Genomic DNA, 18524 nt, shown 5'->3' on the forward strand with positions numbered 1-18524 from the left:
AATAAGCAGTAGCTATAATCCTTAAGCAGACATTCTCTCTCATTTATGATAGTTTAATTTGTTAAAGTTCCAGGCCTCAAACAAAGTTCCTTAGAAAGCTGTTTGCAATTTTTTCCCTACAGCCAGTTCAACGAATTGTTATCTCTGGACCACTGGGCTCACATCGTGAACAGCTGCTCCACCCTCTGTCTTTCACCAGCAAGTTTTGCTGGTAACCAAGACCACATAGGTCTTATGTAAGCCATCTTCACAAACTACCAACTATTAAACTGGTTAATTCGTCTTTCAGATCAGAAACAAGAGGCCAGGAGTAAAAAATGTGCCAATCAGAGAAGAATTACCCGGCCACCAAATTACCAGTCACTCACTCATCTCAACTCTCCTCCCTGGCTCCTTTACTTTGAAGCTTAGGTCTGCAATGGTTATTTTACATAGAAGAGCAAAATATGCTCCCTTCAAATTTCACTTTTTTTACTATTTTGAAATTAAAACCAATTTTGTTTAGAGACAGGGTTGCACTCTGTCACCCAGGATGGAGTGCAGTGGCATGATCATAGCTCGCTATAACCTCAAACTCCTGGGCTCAAGTGATCCTCCCACCTCAGCCTCCCGAGTAGCTGGTACAGGAGTGTGCCACCATGCTTGGCTTCACTTTATTTTGTTGACTTAACTTTTTCCAGAGACATCTTACAAGAGCCTGTTTTCCATCCTAATAGTACGACATAACTCCAGACATAGGCTTTAGACGTTCTCATGCCACCCTATCTTCAAAACCACAGAGAGTTCATGAGCCAGTCTTGCCCATCTCCAATCAGGGAACTTCTAAAATAAAAACCTTAGCAATCTCCTTGGCCCAAAACTTCACCCCATCTTGGAAGGGAGGGGAGAGAGAATGTTCTGATCTATATCTGATGAGGGCGTGTGGTTGGGACCTGAGCATCCTCCTGGTTGGGCTAGTGATGGGGAGAGAGGGCTGTTACTGATGACTCCCTCCCACAGAATACCAGAAGCAGGCGGGCAGCTCAGGTGTATGTAAGGATGTGAGGCCAAGAAACCAGCCCTCACCAAGTTATCCCTGTAAATCCTTGTCTCCCCATGCACCTCTACTTTGAGTCAGAAATGGATTCATTGCAGGCTCAGTTGTTTGTATTACGTGAATGAACTGAACGTAACCAAGCACCAAGAGAGCCCTAAAGACACAGTAGACCTCCTGTAGAAGGGCTCTGATGGACCTTAAAACATCGCTTCTCCAACTTTATGGTGCATACAAATCACCTGTGCATGTTAAAATGCAGACGGTGACTTAACAGGTCTTGGGGGAGGCCAAGTGTCTGCATTTCCAACAAGTTCCCAGATGATGGCCACACTGCTGATCTGAGGACCACACTTTGAACAGCAATCCTTAAAACACACAAGGCTGTGGGACCGCACTCCTGAGAAGAGACCTCACTCTTGGAAGGGATTCTAGGAGGCTGCATTCAAACCATCCCAGAGACAGCTCACAATTTTGTTAGGGACCTGATACTAAAAATTACCAAATCACAATCGTGTGCTGAGGGCTTACTTTGTGCTTGTCAGATGACATTTCATTTGATGCTCTCAATAACCCTGGAAGGGATTTCAGAGATGGGGGGGATTATGGTGGAGGTTCAGAATTAAACTGATTAAAACTGGCCCAGAGTCACACAACTATGAAGAGGCTGAGTTGGGATTTCTTTTAATTTTTATTTTTTGAAACAGGGTCTCACTATGTTGCCCAGACTGGTCTCGAACTCTTGAGCTCGAGCAATCCTCCTGCCTCTGCCCCCTGAGTAGCTGGGACTACAGATGTGAGACAGCATGCCGAGCCTGCTGAGTTGGGATTTGAACCCCAGGTTTGTCTGGCTGTAAGTCCTCCAGTGTGGAAGTACAATAGCTACCCATCTAAGCCACGAAAACAGCAGAGTTTTGGTTCAGGCAAGTAGCACTAAGTAGAAAGCCCAGGTATGAACCAGATCTGCAGGAGCCCAAAGCCATTGCTCAGAACCCACCCCGTACCCCCTGAGAAGTTCTTCCTGTCCCTGGAAGTTCTCTCTGAGATCCACCCAAATGTGTCCTCACTAAGGCAAAATCTGGCTTCTCCTGTTTGGGCCTGGGGAGAAACATAAACCTAGCCCCTTTCCTTCACACGAGCTTCGATCTTGACAGTTGAAGCCTGCAGGGGTGTCACCAGGCCACCCTGTCCCTGACAGGTAGAGAAAGGCGAGGCTGCCAGCCAACCCCCACCCTCCACATTTGCCTCCTCCCTTCCCTTCTGAAGGTACATTCAGATGAATGGGCTCCATCATCAGGCCATGCCAGTCCCCTGGGGCCAACTGTGGTCTGGAGGCTGGGCAGCCTGGCATCCTGGGCCCTCCTCAGTGGACGTCAGTCCTGGGAACTGTGGAGGTGAAGGGGGAGGAGGTATTTTCAGCGCCCAGAACGATGGGTCTGCTGGGTGCCAGGCAGCCCTGGATGAACGATACATCAGTTCACACAGGCGATGCCTAGAGCCAGCTCAGTGCCTGCCAGAGAAGAGCTCTGGCTTGGGGCTTTGTCCTTGGGCCTGGGTCCAGTTGAAGTGACCCAGGAGGGCAGTGTGGGGGATTAGGCCAGGGACACTGTGGGGATTTATCCCCTCCAGTGCCCCTCACCTCCTAAGAAGTTGTTGGGGGCTGGAGCTCCTTCTCAATGCGCCTCAGTGTTCCCCTCCACCACCACCACCCCCTGCTGCCCCTCCCGACCCCCCAGTGAAACCTGGACCCGGAAACCAGAGTGCCCAGTGCCCAGAGGCTCCTGGGGAGGGAGGCTGCCCACCACAAAGCACCTTTCATATGCTCCAAAGGCTTCGGCCACCTCAGGGAGGAGGGAGGAAGTCCTTTCCCTTCACCCCCACGGATGCAGCCCACAGGCAGGAGTGGGGAGTGGTGGTCCGTGAAAAGCTCCTCCTGCCATCTCGGCCAGGGCTCCCCAGACAGAGCTGTGGGCAGTCATCCTCGACCCCACCCCACCACCTCCAATCCATCAGCATGGCCTCTTGGCTTTCCTTCTGAGACAGACCTCAGTCTACTTCCCTCCACCCAGGGCCCAGCCTAGGCCAAGTCACCTTTGCCCTCTCACCTGCCTCTCCAGGACCCCAGCTGGTCTCCTCTGCTCCATGCAAGCTCCCACCAGCCCCTTCTCCAGACTCCACACAGGCCTTTGAGGCCTAGCACCTTCTTCTGTCTCTAGCCTCAGCTGCCCACTTGCCCTCTCACCTCTATCAACCCTGGTCTCAGTAACCATCCAGTCTGCCACCTACGCTAGAGTATGAGTTGGCTGGAAGCACCAACCCTGGGGACACCAGGGTATAACTGTACTCTCTCAGCATGGAGGGAACGGATCCGACCTTGTAAAAGGACATTTAGGCATCAGGTAAGGAAAGGATGTATTTCCAGGGGGAGGGATTGGAGGGTAAAGGACAGGAGTGTCACCGAGCCCTGAAATCATGCCTGTCACTTTCTGGTGACTTTGCCAACAAGCAAGGTGATCTCTGATTGCTCAAACTTAACTTCTTCAATTTTGTGCCATGGTAATTAGCATGCGGTGCACCAGAATCCAGGACTCTGGAGACCCAGGCCCGGGTGCATTTTCTGCACCTTAGATGACACAGACTGACTGAGACCATGAAAAGAGACAGGCTTTTCGGCCCAGATCAGAAAGTTCCTGGGGAAGATATCTAGGATACAATCCATCTAGGATGGAGGGTTTGGGGTAGGTGTTCAGGAGCTGATTCCCTTCTAGAATGATTGGGAAGGCACACGCCAAGTTGTAACAAGGTGGCCTGGCTCTTTCCCTGGTCTTGGAATGTGGGGATGTCACGGGGGAAGGGCTTGGGAGACTGATCTACATTTCAAAAGTAAAAAAGGCCCTTGTGTGGCTGACCCCTGCAAAGCTTGTTACTCCCCGCAAGACCTGGAGGGTCTGCAGCTCAGAGTCTGGAAGGTAGTGACAGTGACACTGCCATGTGATCAGAGGCCGGGTCCCCACCTTTCATCCCAGATCAGCCATCTGGGTCATCTGCTCTTTAGAAACAAGCTCCTTGCTGCTTCGCAAGTTACCACAGGCCGGGAAAGAACAGCAGGAAGTGAGGCTGTGCCTGGGCTGCGGCCTGGGCTGCGGTGGGAAGAGCTGACTCAGCAGAGAGTGGGGAGGGCAAAGGAAATCCCACATCTGTGTCCTGCGGCAAAGCCACCACGAGCACAGACAGGCTTGCAGCACCAGTCTTCTCCCGTTGCACGCCACACAGCGCTTTCCATGCATTAACTGCTTGCAATGTCACCAAACCATGATCAACCCATTTGACAGATGATGCTACAGAGCCTGGAGTCCGTGTGACTGGGCCAGATGGCACAGCTCACAAACACACAGGCGGAGCCGCTCTGGAGTGTCTTGGCTCCACAAGTCCTGTCTGCCCAGCTGTCTCTGGGTGACTCAGTACTCCTCACTGTTCCACACACTTCTTACTGTTCTTCAAACATATACCAGTGGTCCCACTAAGGTTACTGTTCTTGCTGTCCCCCCAAGTCTGGCACCCCTGAACCCTGATGATCCCAACCTACTCAGTGGAGATGTCACCTCTGCAAAGAAGCCCTTCGTGACCATCTAATTTCAGATGTCTTGAGCTGTAGCACCTGCCACATGACCTGGTTATTTTTCCTTCTGGCACTCATCACTCTTGGAAATTGCTCATCTATTTGTCTTCTTTCTGACTCCCACACTGGAAGGTAAACTTCCTGAGAACCACAACCAGGCCTACTTTGTTCTCAGTCATATCACCAGTGACCACAGCTGGCACACAGTATGTGTTCAATAAATATCTGTGATGGAAACGAATGAATGTAGCTATTCCACGCTGTGTTCAGAGTCAGCTGCTGACAGCAGGCCCTGAGAACTGCCCGTCCAGATTACAGAGTGGGAGACTGATTTTTGGGGATGGGAAACAGTAATTACAGCAAGAGAAGACAAAATACCTCCAGTGGAGGTTGGAGGAAAGCTGCGTTTAAGATGGCACACGGTGCCTCTCAGGCCTATAATCTTGTTGACCTTTTTAAACCCCAGAATTACCAACAGACCCTATTTTTCCTTCTCCATCACATAGTTTGGCTTTTCCTGACATCCCAGGTCACCTGTGGGACCCAGAAACTTCTCAACCTCTCTCCCTTGGGGGTTGCAGTCTGGTGAAATCTCTGAGCCACGACCTCCCTCATAGCATCCAGGGCGCTTCAGGAAGGGCTTTCTCAGCTGGCACCTGGTGGAGACACACACAGATACCTATAGCCCAGGGAGGGGGCCACGGACCAGCTCTAGTTAAAGACATCCCCTCCCCCTGCTTCCTTCTATGCTGGAACAAATACCGGATCTTCTGCACAGGGCTCTGGGGGCTGGGAGAGGAAGGCCCCGGAGAACATGCTTGCAATTCACCCAGCACCCTCTGCATTGTGGCTCCAAACTGCCTCCTCATTACGGTGCCGTTACATAAACTGGCGAGTCAGTACAAAAGAAGCAAGCATGCCTGCCGACTAAAAATATACCTCTAAGCTCATAAGGTCACAAGGCTGTCTGCAGGCTGGCAACGCCTACCTTGATTATGGTTATAGATTCACTTTTCTCCCTAAGCAATCTCACTTCTCCATGACTCATCAACCTGGGGATATGGATAGCGACGCATGGGACTAACTCAGCTATTAGGATGAACGGCTTTCTGGAAGCCCAGAGGCCCAGTGCCAGCCAGCACAGAGACACAGATGGCTTGCTAGTGGGAGGGGACCTCGCACAGCCTTTGCAGAGGGAGTGCAGCTCTTTTTGCTCCACTGCCTGGCTTCTGAAGTCCCTCGGTCCCTGGCTGCAGTGTTTGCTTTTTACATCAGCAGCTACACACTCTACTTCATGTCGTAATGACCATTTCCTCTCAGGGAGTCTCCTCAGGCCAGCAAACTCAGGATACACAGGAAATCTACTCCAATCCCAGGATGGGCAACAGGAGATGGATTTTCCACAATCATCTTCTAAAACAAGGCAGAAAATTCTAAGTAAACAGTAGGCTGCCCTGAGAGGCTGGTGACCCCGCCACGCTTGGCCCAATGTCCTAAGGAATTTGATTTCTGCCCGCCCCTCCAAAAAGCAAGAGACCTCAGAAAGCGCTAAGGCACACTTCTGAGCCAATTCTCCCTGGGCCTCCTGCTGTTGTACATGTCTTGTAAACAAGGCACTAACTGCTTTTTGTTTTGGATGATCTTTTCAAAGGTGCTTGCATAGCAAACAGCCTTAGAAGACAGAGGTAGCGCCTTGCTCTGGGGCATACGGCAGGTTTGCATATAGGCTTGGACTAAGGATAGTGTCCATCTTGGGAGCAAAAGGGCAGGTTTGCTTACCATCCATTATAAAAAGATGCAGGCTCCCCTCCTATAAAGTAACTCACTGCATATGCAGGCATTCATCTGAGCCCGTCTTGTCACACCTACGGAACTTGGAGGAAGAGGAGAAGTCCCAAAGTATAAAAATATATGTAAACCAGGCCAAGTGCAGTGGCTCACACCTGTAATCCCAACACTTTGGGAAGCCAAGGCAGGTGGATCACTTGAGTCCAGGAGTTCGAGACCAGCCTAAGCAACATGATAAAACCCCATCTCTACAAAAAAATACAAAAATTAGCCAGGAATGGTGGCACGCAACTGTAGTCTCAGCTACTTGGGAGGCTGAGGCAGGAGGACAGATTGAGCCTCCGAGGTGGAGGCTGCAGTGAGCTGTGACTGTACTACTGTACTCCAGCCTGGGCAACAGAGCGAGACCCTGTCTCAAAAAGATATATATATATGTATTTAAAATATATACATGTATATAAAATATAAAATATACAATACAATATATGTATATAAAATAAATATACATATGTAATGAGGGAAAGATGAATACTTTTTTTTTAATTAAAAGACAGCTGGAGTAAAAATATGTTTTTTGTTTGTTTTAGAGACAGGGTCTTGCTATGTTGCCCAGGCTGGTCTCGAACTCTTACCCTCAAGTGGTCCTCCCGTTTCAGCCTACTGAGTTGCTGGGAATACAGGCATGAGCCACCGTGCCCAGCCAAGAATACTTAAAAGAATATATTTTTTAAAAGTTCCTTGTTTTGCAACAGGATTTATTATATGCCTCTTTTGAATAGAATAACACTTTGGACACTAAAAGATCATGTGATTTGTTCCAAAGAGCTGAATTTGCACAGGTTCCTGGAATATGCCTTTTTGTTGAGGATGGGAATGCTGAGAGGTTGGGCCTGGGAGTGCAGTTTCTCAGGGACTATTATCAAACCACTGCCTCCTTCCTAAAGACCAGCTGACATGCTTGTTTAACAGCACTCTCCACCTCCATAAAATAAAAATCAATTACTCAGGTCTGTGGTCTAGTTAGTTGAGTTGTGCCAATATTAATTTCCTGGTTTTGATAACATACTGTGGTTACATAAGATGTTACCATTGGGGGGAAGTGATGTGATGGTGGAAAGTGATTTGACCTTTCCTTCAAATGGGAATAATGCCAGCTACCCTGCAGTACAGTGGTGGAATTGGAGGGGGGGAATGTAGAGTGCCTAGTATTTTTGCAACCTCTTGTGAGTCTCTAATTACTTCAAAATAAAAAGTTTAAAAAAATGCTGTGTTAGGAAACCAAATAGCCAAACTTGTTAGATCATAATTAAAGGAAGATAGCACTCTGAAAGCCTTGGGACTATCTTATTTGCAATCATTAAAATAATAATAAGTTAAGTGGTTTAATTGCAAGAAAAATATCAATTACTCTGTGCTGGTGAGTAATTACCTCGGCCACTCAGTGGAATGAGAGAGCCTTTACAGGTCACCTGAGTCCCTGTGAGGTTCCAGCTACCTGCCGCCCACACAGGGCACTCCTGAAACATGAGATAGCAATGACAGCCTGAGGGAGGGGCTGGACCACCCGGTGCTCTGTCAGGCAGAACCTCTCAGATCCCTAACCTGGGAGGTGTGCAGGCAAGAAGGGAGGGACAAAGACAGAGTCTAGCTGAGGCTGTTGTGGCAATTCCTTCTTGCCCAAGGAAAGACATACGGCCCCATAGGAAGAATCGCGGCTCTGCCACTGTATGGCTAAGTGATGGTGGAGAGTGATTTGACTTCTCTCTAAAATGGGGATAAAGCCACCTGCAGTGAGACTGGAGGAAAGGTATGCAGAGTGGCTAGGATAAGGCTAGGCACACAGTAGGAGCAATCAACACATCTTTTTTTTTTTTTTTTTTTTTTGATACAGAGTCTCGCTCTGTCACCCAGGCTGGAGTGCAGTGGCACAATCTTGCTCACTGTGACCTCTGCCTCCCAGGTTCAAGCGATTCTCCCACCTCAGTCTCCCAAGTAGCTGGGACTACAGGCATGTGCCACTATGCCTGGCTAACTTTTTGGTTGTATTTTTAGTAGAGATGGGGGTTTCACCATATTGTCTGGGCTGGGCTGGAACTCCTGGCCTCAAGTGATCCACCCATCTCAGCCTCCCAAAGTGCTGGGATTGCAGGTGTGAGCCACTGCGCCCAACATGTCTTAACAAAGCACCCCCCATCCAGCCTCATGATAGAAACATGACGGAGGCGGATAAGGGCCTTGTCTCAAAGGAAGGCTGCAAAGGCCAGCAAAAGAGATGGGTGTGTCTCCCTCAGTCTCACATAATACGGGGTTTGGAGGCATAGGCCTGGAGGGGCTCCCTTTCCTTCCCTCTACCCCTTGCCCCCACCACCACTCTTCAGGGTGTCTGGGCTCTGGAATAACTCTCCGTGCCTTCCTGCCCAAGAAATGTCTGGGTTTTCTTTCCCAGGATGCCTTGCTGGAGAACTGCCAGTCCCACATGGGTCCATAGCTTCTCCTTGCCCTTCCAAGGCTCTGCAGACTTCATAAAGGCTGGTGGTCCCAGACACAGTGGATTTTCACTGCCAGGGCCCAGAAAGCAGGTTCTAGCCCTGGGGAAAACAATTCGGGGGCTCTCTTACGGGCAGTTCCCCTACAAAATTTTCTGTAGGATTTGATGGATATGCCAGTGTCAGCCCCCGGGTCAGCAGTGTACTGGCTCCCCACTCTACCACCTCGTTGGCCCTACTCACAGACCCCCAATCCTTACCCCCAACCGCAGCACCACTGCACAACACTCCATCTGTCCGCCAAGAGCCAATGGGCCCTGTCTGGGTCGGCTTCTCCAGGGATGGAGCTTCTGCCTTTGACCACAGGAGCCCCAGGCACTCACCACTTTTCAAATCGACAAGCTGACCCTGAACTCTGACCATTACACCACCCAGACATATCACAAGCCTATGTCCTAGGTCCCAAGACTTACGGCCCATGTGTGAGATTTTCTGCCAGGATTTGACTGGCAGATGGGCAAGCATGTAACCAAGTCATGGGTTCCCTTCTTCTCTAATTTCTCTGTCAGCTCCACCAGCCAGTAAAATTTCTATGAGCCCTCAGCCATCAGCCTGCAGCCACATGGGCCAAAGCAAATCAGCTGGCCTAACACTCCAAGCACATCCCGCAGACTCCACACTTGGGCAGCAGAAATGCTCAGCACATCCCAGCATCTCTGGAGCTAAAATTGAGACCCTTCTGGAAATAATAGGTGCTCTCTGCTTCCACCCCTTGGGATTTCCTTGCTCTGAAATTTCAGGTGAGGCAAAGGGCTGGCAAGGCTATTCCCAAGGCTGGCTGCTAACCCTCCCTGGGGTTGAAAGACTGTTAAGTTCTCTGGAGTTCTGCTGAGTCACTGCTGCTGGGGGTGAGCCTGGGGGAATCAGCAGGGTCCCTTCAGACACCCTCCCTAGAGGCAGGGAAGCAGAAGCAGAGCCTGGAGCTGGTGTTAGTGTGTATAGCAGATAGTGTTCCGAGCCCCTGTACTAGCTGCGGCTCCTCTCCTCAGTGCTGTGAGTGTGGGCGGCTGCTAGGGGCTTCCAGCTGCCCCCTTCTTCAGATGCATGCCCCCGGCCATCAGAGCCATCAGGCTCATGCTCCACACCCTTTGGAAGAAGAGGCAGCCCATAGACAATGGATGACTGATGTGGGGGGGCTATAAAAGCTGTCCCCTAAGATGGAACAGTTCTGTGGTGCCATTCACCCTCCAGAGCTCCCCGTGGGATCAGGCGGAGGCTAGACTTAGCTGAACACACATCTCTGCCTCACTTCCTCTTCTGCCCCATCCTGTTTCCTTCCCTGCCACAGGAAGTTCACGTGAGAGCGTACCCTCAAAAGCCACATGCAGACGAATCCTTGTCTCAGGCTCTGCATTTAAGGAACTTGACCTAAGACAGGCAATGTTCATCACTGCCCTTCTCTGACACCCTCTCCTCCTGGAAGCCCTGTGCATCAGGGCGGTGGGGGTGGATGGGGAATCCTCACACCCACTCAACTTGCTCTGGCCAGGTTCTGATTATGTTGAGTTATTTTTCCTCCATCTTTTTCCTTCATCTCCAAGCTAAGGAGTGAGCAGAGCATAACAGGGTTAAGGTAGTTTCTAGTGAGCAGGAGGAAGGCCAGGGACAGGGCTTGGAAACCCCGGGGTGGGATTCCAAATGGCCAGCAATGTGTGTTCTGAAGTCCTGGAGAGTGAGTGAGCTGAAGAGGAGTCTAAGAGGGAACCCTGCCGGAGGAAGGCAAGAAAGAAGCCAAAGAAAAGAAGGGCCCAGGGTGGGGGCGAGTCAACCTCACTCCTCCTGACAACATCACCCGCTATGCACAGGTCACATTTGCACGGGAGCTGGAAGGTGTCCCCATGCTTGACTTTTCCCAGTAGGTGACAGTGGTGTGGGGGCAGGTGACTTTCTTGATTAACAGCTGCCATTTATTATTTACTGTAAGACAGACTTTGTGCAAAGTGTTTTGCATAAATTCTTTTAATCCTCACTGCAATCCTATAAGTGGAAACTGAAGTTCAGAGAGGACCTCAGTCCTGTGGTAGCTATTGTGTTCTCGGCTCCTGGGCGCTGATGTGAAAGGGAGCCCTGGCCCGGGAGTCAGGAATGACAGCTCTGGTGTGGGCTGTACTTCCTGGCTGTGTAGCCTTGTGCAAGTCTATTAGCCTCCCTTGGCTTCAGCTTCCTAATCAGTAAAATGGGGATGATCACCTTGTCGGGAGGATCAAATCAGATTATATACATAAATGTGTGCTGTAAAATTTTAGGCATGTATGGAACATTAGTAATAATAAGGACTAACATTTATTTGGCCCCTACTAGGAGCTGCCATAGTTCTAAGCACCTGAGATACACTCATTTATTTTATCCTTGAAACAGCCCCACGAAGTACATTCTATCATCATCCCCATTTTCCAGACGAGGAAACTGAAGCACAGAGAAGTTAATGCAACCAGTTATCAGCAGAGCCAGGGTTTCCAGGGTGAACTCGGGCAGTCTGACTCCTGAGACAAGGGGCTGAGGTAGCCGCAGTACACAAGCCTTTGCCCTGCGTTCCACCCTCCAAGCCTACCCATCCTGTGGGGGCCAGCTCCAGGCCCCCCTCGTTCAGGAGGTCTCTGCTGGCTTCCTCAGCTCACAATGAGGTCACTGTTCTCTGAGCTCCCTCTCCAGTCACCCTCAAATTGCACAGTGGTACAGTCACATCCTGCCTTAAATGGTCCTGGGATGATGGAGCAGGTCTTCTCTCCACTAGCCTGAGCGTTCCGTAGATGAGGAAAACAAATTCAGATCTCCCTTTAATTCACCAGGCCACCCAGCCCCATCAGCTCTGACAGGCTGAGCCCTGGTAAACAGCCACTGATGGAATGGTAATGGAGCGCTCTTTCTCTGGAGTGCTAGCTGAGGAAGAAGTGTGAGAAGCCCATTCTTCTGGAGCAAACAGGTGACCTTCATGCCTCAAGGCCAGGCTACCACGCTGTGGCCTCAGGTTGCCTCTAGGACGCTTGTGCCCACAGCATCCCAGCTGGGCAATCAAACCCTGGCACTGAGCTTCCAGACTGTACTGGAGCACCATCTAAGGTTGTCATCAACCTGGATGCTGGACATTCCATTCAAGATCCAGTGCAAAGCCAAGCAAGGCACGCAAGTCACCCCATATGAACTCCTGGGCCAGAAATGAAGAAGCAATCCTATGCCCCTGTGGAGGGAGGCCAGGGGCTGAGAGTCCCTACACCCTCACTGACTAGTTCCAGTCTTGCCCAAACTGTGGAATTTAGAAGTTCTTCCTTGTAGCTAAACTAATTATCTCTAGCTATAGCACAGGACTCTGAGGACAGGCGGTCATAGGGACTCACATCTTTCGCTGCTTTTGAGGATGGAGGAATGCAGGAGAAATGCCTTTCAGAGAGGAGCCGCTCTCTGAGGGAGGTGCCCCTACATTTGTTTTCAAGTCAGCAAGTAGGCACTGGCTGTGGGCTGGCAGTGTGCCAGGGGTTAGCAAGGTGCAGGCCCTGCTTCTTGCCAAGGTCTGACTGATCACTGTGGTCCTGACATGTGCAGGTCCAGGGCCAGTCTGAGCCTGGGGGGAAGCCCACTGTGAAGGGAGCTCTTCTGGGGAATGGTAGTGGTTCTGAAGAGCCAAGAGATAGCATCGCTTATCTGGCGCAGGGCAGAGCCAGACATGGACCAGGAGGCCTGAGTTTATGCCTCAGCTCCGCCACTTTTACGGGCAGTTCTTGAACCTGTCTGAACCCTAATTTCTTCACCCATTGGGGGAGATTATAGTACACACCTCGGTATAGAGATGCGCATATGATAACAAATAAAAAAGCACTCCATGGCTATAAATCTCTATACACACTTAAGACATCATCAAAATAACAGGTTATGATACATCTGAGAAGTTTTCCTCTAAATTACATAATGTAATTGATTGCCTTAAACACACTCCAAAATGGTGTAAGCCTCCTCTTCCATATAAGGTGACATGAGGACTGGAGGAGATCAGATCAGGGAGTATGCTCAATTTAAGGTTATCCGTGATTAGAATGGGAGCCAGTACAAACAGCTCAGCCTGTAGCTCTTCATCCATTCACAGAACCTGGTCTCTCTGTGCTTTTTGTGAAAAGGAAACCAAAGTCCAGGAGCCTGAGAAACTCCTCAGAAGCTACAGGCCAGGAGCCAGCAGAGACGGTCTTGCAATGGTGAGAGAAGCCAGTTGGAGGACAGTGGCCTTCACAGCCTGGAGCTTCCAAATCCCCTGGGGGAATTGTTCATATGCAGATTCCCGGGCATGCCCCGCCCAGAATTTGCCACTTAGTAGACTCTTTTCAGCCTAAGGGAAGGACCCGTCCTTCCCGGGTATCCCCCATCCCTGGGTGGAGCCACCCAATGCTTACCTGGGAGGAAAGGGATGATCCTTTGCTTGGGGTCCTTCTGGCCACCTTCAATGGGAAACTTATCCAAAAGCTGCATCTGAGAAGCCAGACAGACAGAGGGACAGGATTCAGAAGACCAGAACATTCCTCATCATCCCTTCCCCACTCCACTCCATTGCTCCAGGGCCCCAGTGTCCTCACACGGATGAGTGACGCCTGAGATCCCTCATTTCACAGACGATTAACAAACCACATGGGGCATGAGAGGGAGGAGGCCAAAGCTCTCTCTGCATCAAAGAGGGCATCTGATCAGTCTCAGTGAGCGGGTAGGAGTGCAGAGGAAGGTGTCAGGAGATGACCCCGAGCAAGGCCGGGGTAGGGACCAGAGGCTTTCAGGCAAGGCTGCCTGTAGGGTTTCCAGAGGCTCCTTTGGGCCTAGTTTCTTTCCTACTTCATCTGTGGGGTGAATCCTTCAGCCACTGGCCATCCCAAACCCTCTTGGGCCAGGATTGGGGAAGGCCCCACCTGATACTTTAGACAGACCACCCACCTTCCAGAACCGTGCTATGGAAACAGACCCAGCTGTTATTTTAATTGCAAAACCAAATCCATCCCATTGCCCCCGCTGCCGGAAGACCATTCCTCCACTTCCTACCTTCCCACCCTGAGATCGCTGCTGTTTTTCCAAGGACGGACCCACTGGAAGAGTTTCCAGGATTCTGGAGGAACAACTGTTTTTTTTTGTTTTTTTTTTTTTTTTGCTATTCTGGGCTGAAATTCTATGTAAACTGGAAAAACACACAGGAGACAGGATGGATGAGGCCAGGGCCCCTTTGTGTGTGGCTGATTTCCTTTCTGAGGCATAGGCAGGAGGGGAGTCATGATCTAGTCCTGCTGCCCCAGCTGTGTGACCTCAGGCAAGGAATGGAGCCTCTCAAGGTTGGGCCTCAGGCCCCTCCTTGGTAGAATGAGAAGAATCAGTCACATGATCTTTGAAGTCCAATCAGTCTTTCAAATATACATTGAGCATCCACTTTACAGCACTGGGCACTAAGGAAAGGGCAGTAAAGAAAATAGACAAAGTTCTTGCGCTCAGGGAGTTTACACTCTAGTGGAGGGAGACAAACAGCAAACAAATAGGTATGTCATGTGCCAGGGAAGATCAGATCAGTGCTGCGGAGGAAAATCAAGTAGGATATGGGACTGGAACAGAACAGGAGTTGTCATTTTATATAGGGTGGCAAGGAAGTCCTGACCCCGAGCTAGCAATTCTACAGAGACCTGCAGGGGACGAGGAAGCAAGCTACACTGGAGAGGGAGAATGTTTCAGGCAGGGAAGCAGGACGTGCAAAAAGAGCCTGGCAAGGCCGATGTGGCTGGAGTGGTGTGAGCCAGGAGGAGAGGGACAGGCAATGAGATCTGAGAGGCAGGATAGGCCAGAGCACAGAGGGCCTGGTGAGGCTGTGTTGAAGACTCAGGGCTTATCGTGATGGAAGGGGAAGTCCTGGAGGGTTCTGTGCAGAGACAGATGATCTGCTTCACACTTAGAAAAGACGGCTCTAGCTATGGTGTAGGGAATGGACGACAGGGTGGAAGCAGGAAGACCAGTTAGGATCCTACTGAAGGCGACTTGGACCAAGGTGTTACCATTGGAGGTGGTGAAAAGTGGTTTGTCTTAGTCTGTTTAATGTTGCTATAAAGGAAGACCCAAGGCTGGGTAATTTATCAAGAAAAGAATCTTATTTAGCTTGGCTCGCAATCTACTAGGCATGTGGTGAAGCCTCAGGCCGCTTCCACTCACGGCATGGAAGGGGAGCAGGCATGTGCAGAGATCACAGGGCGAGACAGGAAGCAGAAGGCAAGGGGGAGGCGCCAGGCTCTTTTTAACAACTGGCTCTCACTCATTACCATGAGAACAGGACCAACTATTCATGAGGGATCAGCCCCCCTGACCCAAACACCTCCCATTAGGCCCACCTCCAACACCAGGTATCAAATTTCAACATGAGACTTGGGGGGAACAAACATCCAAGCTATAGCACGGTTCTAGGCTAGATTGTGTGTGTGTGTGTGTGTGCGTGCGTGCGCGCACATTTATTTCCATCCATCCATCCATTTGTCTACCCATCCAGCTCTAACACACAATTTTAGGATTGTCTCTTGCATAATCATTACCCAATATACCTAGGTTATTTAGATCCCACATAATGAAGGGCAGGTCACTGGTGATTACATTCAAAACAAGACAAAGACTGCAGCATGATTAACTTTCACTTCCCTGAACACAGATGGATATTTAACAAAAGCTGGCTCATGAATTTATATTTTTCTTTCTTCTTTTTTTTTTTTTTTTTTTTGAGACAGAGTCTTGCTCTGTCACCTAGGCTGGAGTGCAGTGGCACAATCTCAGCTCACTGCAACCTCCGCCTCCCAGAATCAAGCGATTCTCATAGCTGAGATTACAGGTGTGTGCCACCACGCCTGGCTAACATTTGTATTTTTAGTAGAGATGGCGTTTCACCATGTTGGCCAGGCTGGTCTCGAACTTCTGGCCTCAAGTGATCCGCCTGCCTCAGGCTCCCAAAGTGCTGGGATTACCGGTGTGAGCCATGGCGCCTGGCCACATGAGTTTTCAATGTTTTAAGTCAAACTCTCAAACATTTAATAATTGCCTGCTATGTGTAAAAACAGCAACTGGGCCATAACACTATAAACAGGATTTTTTTTTTTTTCTTTCCTACACCTTAATGCTCAGCAAAGGATTTTAAAAATTAATACATTTTCAAATAAATTCTATACAGATTAGGACTCCTATTTTCTCCTCTTACCATTTTCCTCACCCATATTCTGCTTTTGTAGATTTCATTTCTATATTACACTATGACATAAGTAATTCATGTTCGCTAAGGGAAAAAGCTAGAAGTTATAGCAGTGGGTGGTCAAAAAGAAACTAAGAATCACTCATAATCTCTCTCCCTGACATTAATATTTTGGGATATCTATCTTTGCTAGGCATTCTTCCATCCATGTAAATAAAATGAACCCATCAATACTTTTACACTATATAATGAACATTTTTCCATGTCAATGAATACTTTCATATCAATGTTCTTTTTTCTTAAGAGACCAGGTCTCACTCTGTTGCCCAGGCTGAGTACAGTGTGCAATCATAGCTTGCTGCAGCCTCAAACTCCTGGGTTCAAGTGATCCTCCCACTTCAGCCTCTGGTGTAATTAGGACTAGGTGTGTGCCACAATGCCCAGCTAGTTTAAAAACTTTTTTTGTAGAGATGGGATCTCACTGTGAGGCTAGTCTCAAGATCCTGGCTTCAAGCGATCCTCCTACCTTGGCCTCCCAAAGCACTGACATTACAGGTGTGAGCCACTGCACCCGGGACACCTCAGCATTCTCAGTCAGGACACAGAATTTCAATGTCTGGATATTGTCAGCTACAAGCGCCACACAGAATGAACTCTTACTTGGTTTGCTCTGGAGTCTGAGCCCAGAGATTTGCTTTCGTTGAAAGCTGACCTGTGGGCAGAAAAGGTGTCCCTGGCAGCTGGTTAGCTGTGCTTCTGTTTTCCATGGCCAGTGGTCCATGGGGGTGGGGGATGACTGACGGGGAGAGCAGCTCCGGGGCTCTGCTGGCTTATCCTGGTGGTGGGATATTGCTGCCATAGTGTATTTACCCACTTCCCTACTGTTGGATATTTAGGTTGTTTCTGACTTTTCACTACTATATATAGCACTGTAGTGAATCCCCTTGTTCACACGTCTATGCACACTTCCTTAATAACAACGTATTTCTTTTTACTTTCTATCTTGTTGTATTCCATGCATATTTATAAGTACCTTAAATCTTTTCCATAAGAAGAATGAGAATTCATAAATGGATAACTAACATGTCATTGGGGCCTCTGAGAAATGACTCCATAGGTTTCTGATGAAGAGGTATAGAGATGTCTGAGGAGAGAGTTTGGGCCCAGCAACACGCGCCCAGGTATGGAACGCTTTGTCCTTATCTCAACCACCTGTCTCCCAAAACAAGGTGACCCGCTGTTCCACCACAAGTGGTGGGACCTCACCCAAGGTGCTATATCTCTCTGGGGCTTGAGGGAGTTAGGCTACAAAAACTTGACATTTTTTCCCCAGCTCTGACTTGCATATGTTCTCCGACACCTCCATCTCTTTCAGACCTAAGAGTCTGAGATTCTCACAGTGCAGAGGGAATGTGGTGCTGTAGGGAGTGGTTAGGGGCAGGCAGGACTCATCATTCATTCCTTTCCTCCAAGAACAGTTACTGTATGCCTTCTCCATGTCAGGCTCTGCCTTAGGTGCTAGAAATAAGTTAAACTGTAGCCTTATGGCCAGGCGCAGTAGCTCACGCCTGTAATCCCAGCACTTTGGGAGGACAAGGCAGGAGGATTGCTTGAGGCCAGGAGTTCGCAGACCAGCCTGCGAAACCCCATCTCTACTAAAAAAAAAAAAGCACAAAAATTAGGTGGGCATGGTGGTGCACATCTGTAGTCCCAGCTGAGGCAGGAGAATCGCTTGAACCTGGGAGGCGGAGGCTGCTGTGAGCCAAGATCCTGCCAACTGCACTCCAGCCTGGGCGACAGAGTGAGACTCCGTCAAAATAACACACACACACACACACACACACACACACCCTGCAACCTTCACATCAAGAAGCCAGGCTTCACAACCTTCAACATGCTTCTGAAACTCTTGGGAAGTTCTGATTCAGCAGGTCTAGGCAGGACCTCAGGTGCTGAGCCCAGCCACACCTGTCACCTAATCCCACCACCAGGATAAGCCAGCAGAGCCCCGGAGCTGCTCTCCCCGTCAGTCATCCCCCACCCCCATGGACCACTGGCCACGGAAAACGGAAGCACAGCTAACCAGCTGCCAGGGACACCTTTTCTGCCCACAGGTCGACTTTCAAGGAAAGCAAATCCCTGGACTCAGACTCCAGAGCAAACCAAGTAATACTGAGTTCATTCTGTGTGGCGCTTGTAGCTGGCAAAGCTGCACAATTCAGCATCTTGGCCCTCAATAAGTCAGAGCGGCGGGCGGTGAGAGACAGTTCAAATGTCACCCCTCCTAGAGGGCCAGGCAGGCTGCAAAGCGGGCTCTGTAACCTGGTCAGTACCCAATTTGCAGGGCTAGTTTCCACAGAT

General features: G+C 49.7%; 1 protein-coding gene across 8 annotated transcripts in view; it reads right to left on the minus strand.

Moving 5' to 3' along the window:
- SH3PXD2A (SH3 and PX domains 2A) overlaps positions 1-18524 on the minus strand; it is a 258377-nt gene that overhangs the window by 156662 nt on the left and 83191 nt on the right. For all 8 annotated transcript variants that reach the window (XM_054522795.2, XM_063727731.1, XM_024253349.3 and 5 more), the window contains exon 3: positions 13366-13441. In XM_054522795.2, coding sequence (XP_054378770.2) covers positions 13366-13441 — 76 coding nt within the window. The remainder of the gene's footprint in view (positions 1-13365; positions 13442-18524) is intronic.

This window comes from Pongo abelii, chromosome 8 (genome assembly GCF_028885655.2).
Source record: "Pongo abelii isolate AG06213 chromosome 8, NHGRI_mPonAbe1-v2.0_pri, whole genome shotgun sequence".
Lineage (NCBI taxonomy): Eukaryota > Metazoa > Chordata > Mammalia > Primates > Hominidae > Pongo > Pongo abelii.